This window comes from Strongyloides ratti, scaffold srae_chrx_scaffold0000002 (genome assembly GCF_001040885.1).
Source record: "Strongyloides ratti genome assembly S_ratti_ED321, scaffold srae_chrx_scaffold0000002".
Classification (NCBI taxonomy): Eukaryota; Metazoa; Nematoda; class Chromadorea; order Rhabditida; family Strongyloididae; genus Strongyloides; species Strongyloides ratti.
Window position 1 is genome coordinate 1,858,540 of NW_020171510.1, and position 2,368 is coordinate 1,860,907.

At 24.6% G+C, this 2,368-nt stretch overlaps 1 protein-coding gene across 1 annotated transcript; it reads left to right on the forward strand.

Moving 5' to 3' along the window:
* Nucleotides 1-205: 205 nt before the first annotated feature.
* On the forward strand, nt 206-1,991 carry SRAE_X000139900 (Dihydropyrimidinase-related protein 2; the record flags this gene model as incomplete). Its single annotated transcript, XM_024648508.1, has 3 exons — nt 206-300; nt 341-1,186; nt 1,463-1,991. 3 exons carry the CDS (start codon nt 206-208, stop codon nt 1,989-1,991), a joined length of 1,470 nt encoding a protein of 489 aa, XP_024498864.1.
* Between the last annotated feature and the right edge of the window lie 377 nt (nt 1,992-2,368).

Here is a 2,368-nt window from a genome sequence, read left to right on the forward strand (position 1 = left end):
TTTAATGTTTAAAGTTATATGATTGAGAATAATTTGATTAAGCCGAAAAATAAAAGATTTATAACAATATATGTTGTAAAATAACACAGGTATATTCGAATTGAAAATAAATCTTATAAATTAACAAATACATTAATATATCTTAATCATCTTTTTAAAAAATTAAAGTTCATCTAGAATAATTTTATTTTTATAATTATTAGAAATGTCTTCAAATAAAATATTGATCAAAAATGGTACTATTGTAAATGATGATTTAATTAAAAAAGCAGATGTTTTAATAAATAATGGAATTATCATGTAAGTTAAATTTAAAATTTACTTTTAAACATATTTTTAGTGCTATTGAAGATAATATTGAAATTAAAAATGAACAAGTTGAAATTATAGATGCTAAAGATAAATTAGTTATTCCTGGTGGAATTGATCCTCATACACATATGGAAATGCCATTTATGGGACAAGTAGCTGTAGATGACTTTTTTACAGGTACAAGAGCTGCTGTTTCTGGAGGAACAACAATGATTATTGATTTTGTTGTTCCAACAAAAAATGCCTCTTTAATTGAGGCTTATCATACATGGAGATCATGGGCAGATCCAAAAGTTGTCTGTGATTATGGATTATCAATGTGTGTTACATGGTGGAGTGATAAAGTTGCTGAAGAAATGACAAAATTAACTTCTCCTGAATATGGTATAAATAGTTTTAAATTTTTTTTAGCTTATAAAAATTCATTAATGGTTGATGATGGAGAATTTTATAAAGGATTAAAACATTGTTCAAAGATAAAAGCTTTAGCACGTGTACATGCTGAAAATGGACATATTATAGATGAGAAACAAAAAGAATTGCTTGAATATGGAATTACAGGACCTGAAGGTCATATTCAATCAAGACCTGAAGAAATAGAAGCTGAAGCTGTTAATAGAGCATGTTGTTTAGCTGACCAAGCTAATTGTCCACTTTATGTTGTTCATGTTATGTCTAAAGGTGCAGCAGATGAAATAGCCACAGCTAGAATGAATGGTCAAGTTGTTTTTGGAGAACCAATAGCTGCAGGATTAGCATTAGATGGAAAAGTTTATTATAATAAAGATTGGGAAATGGCTGCAAGATATGTAATGTCACCACCATTAAGTAGAAAAGAAGAAACAAAAGTAGAATTAATGAAAATGCTTGCAAGGTAATTATAAAATATAAAAATATTGAGAATATACATACAACTAACTGTATTTTTTAATAGATCTTAAAACTAACAAAAAAATAATTTTTTTTGATAATTTCAAATTATTATATTTGAAATATATATATTACATATTACCATAAAAAAAATTGGTTTAGTAATATTGTTTATAATATTACAAATAATTCATATAAAGTTAAAAAAATGTTCTTTTTTATATTAACAAGATTTTATACTTTAATTTTAAAAATTTATTTACATTATATTTATTTTTAGTGGACAACTACAGTTGACAGCTACAGATAACTGTACATTTAATTGCCAACAAAAAAAAGTCGGTTTAAATGATTTTACTAAAATTCCTAATGGTATAAATGGTGTTGAAGATCGTATGTCAATTGTTTGGGAGAAAGGTGTTGAATCTGGATTAATTGATGCAATGAAATTTGTTAGTATTACAAGTTCAGAAGCTGCAAAAATATTTAACATTTACCCAAAGAAAGGTAGAATAAGTGTTGGTTCTGATGCTGATATTGTTATATGGAATCCTCATAAAACAAGAACAATTTCTGCATCAACACATCATCATAATCTTAAAACAAATGTATTTGAAGGTATGATTGTTCATGGTGTACCAGAAATAACAATTTCAAGAGGTAATATTGTATGGAAAGAAGAAAAATTGTATATTGAACCTGGTTCTGGAAAATTTATTCCATTATTACCAAATTGTAATCATGTTTTTGGCACTATGAATAAAAAAGCAAACACAAAAAAACCAATTTCAATTAATAGGAATATCTAAAAATTTTTTTTCCCATTAAACAGTACAAATACTTTAAATAAATATTTTTTAATTTATTAATATTTATAGATTAATTAATTTTCTCATTTGTACCAGGTTTACATTATGCTTACCAACAAAAATACCAATATAAATTAAGTTTTTTTTCTGTTGTATGATAATAAAATGTTCATAATTGTTTTAAAGCTTAATTTTTTTTTAAATTAAGTTAAGAAATATATTTAAAAAAAATTTTACTTTTATCAAATAAATTTGCATTTCTTCAACAATATTCTTTTGATTCCATTATGTCTTTTTGCCTTTTATTTAACCGATATCTACACTAATTTAACGTTTTGGGTATAAAGATTTACCATTGATAAAGCAACTTTTTATAA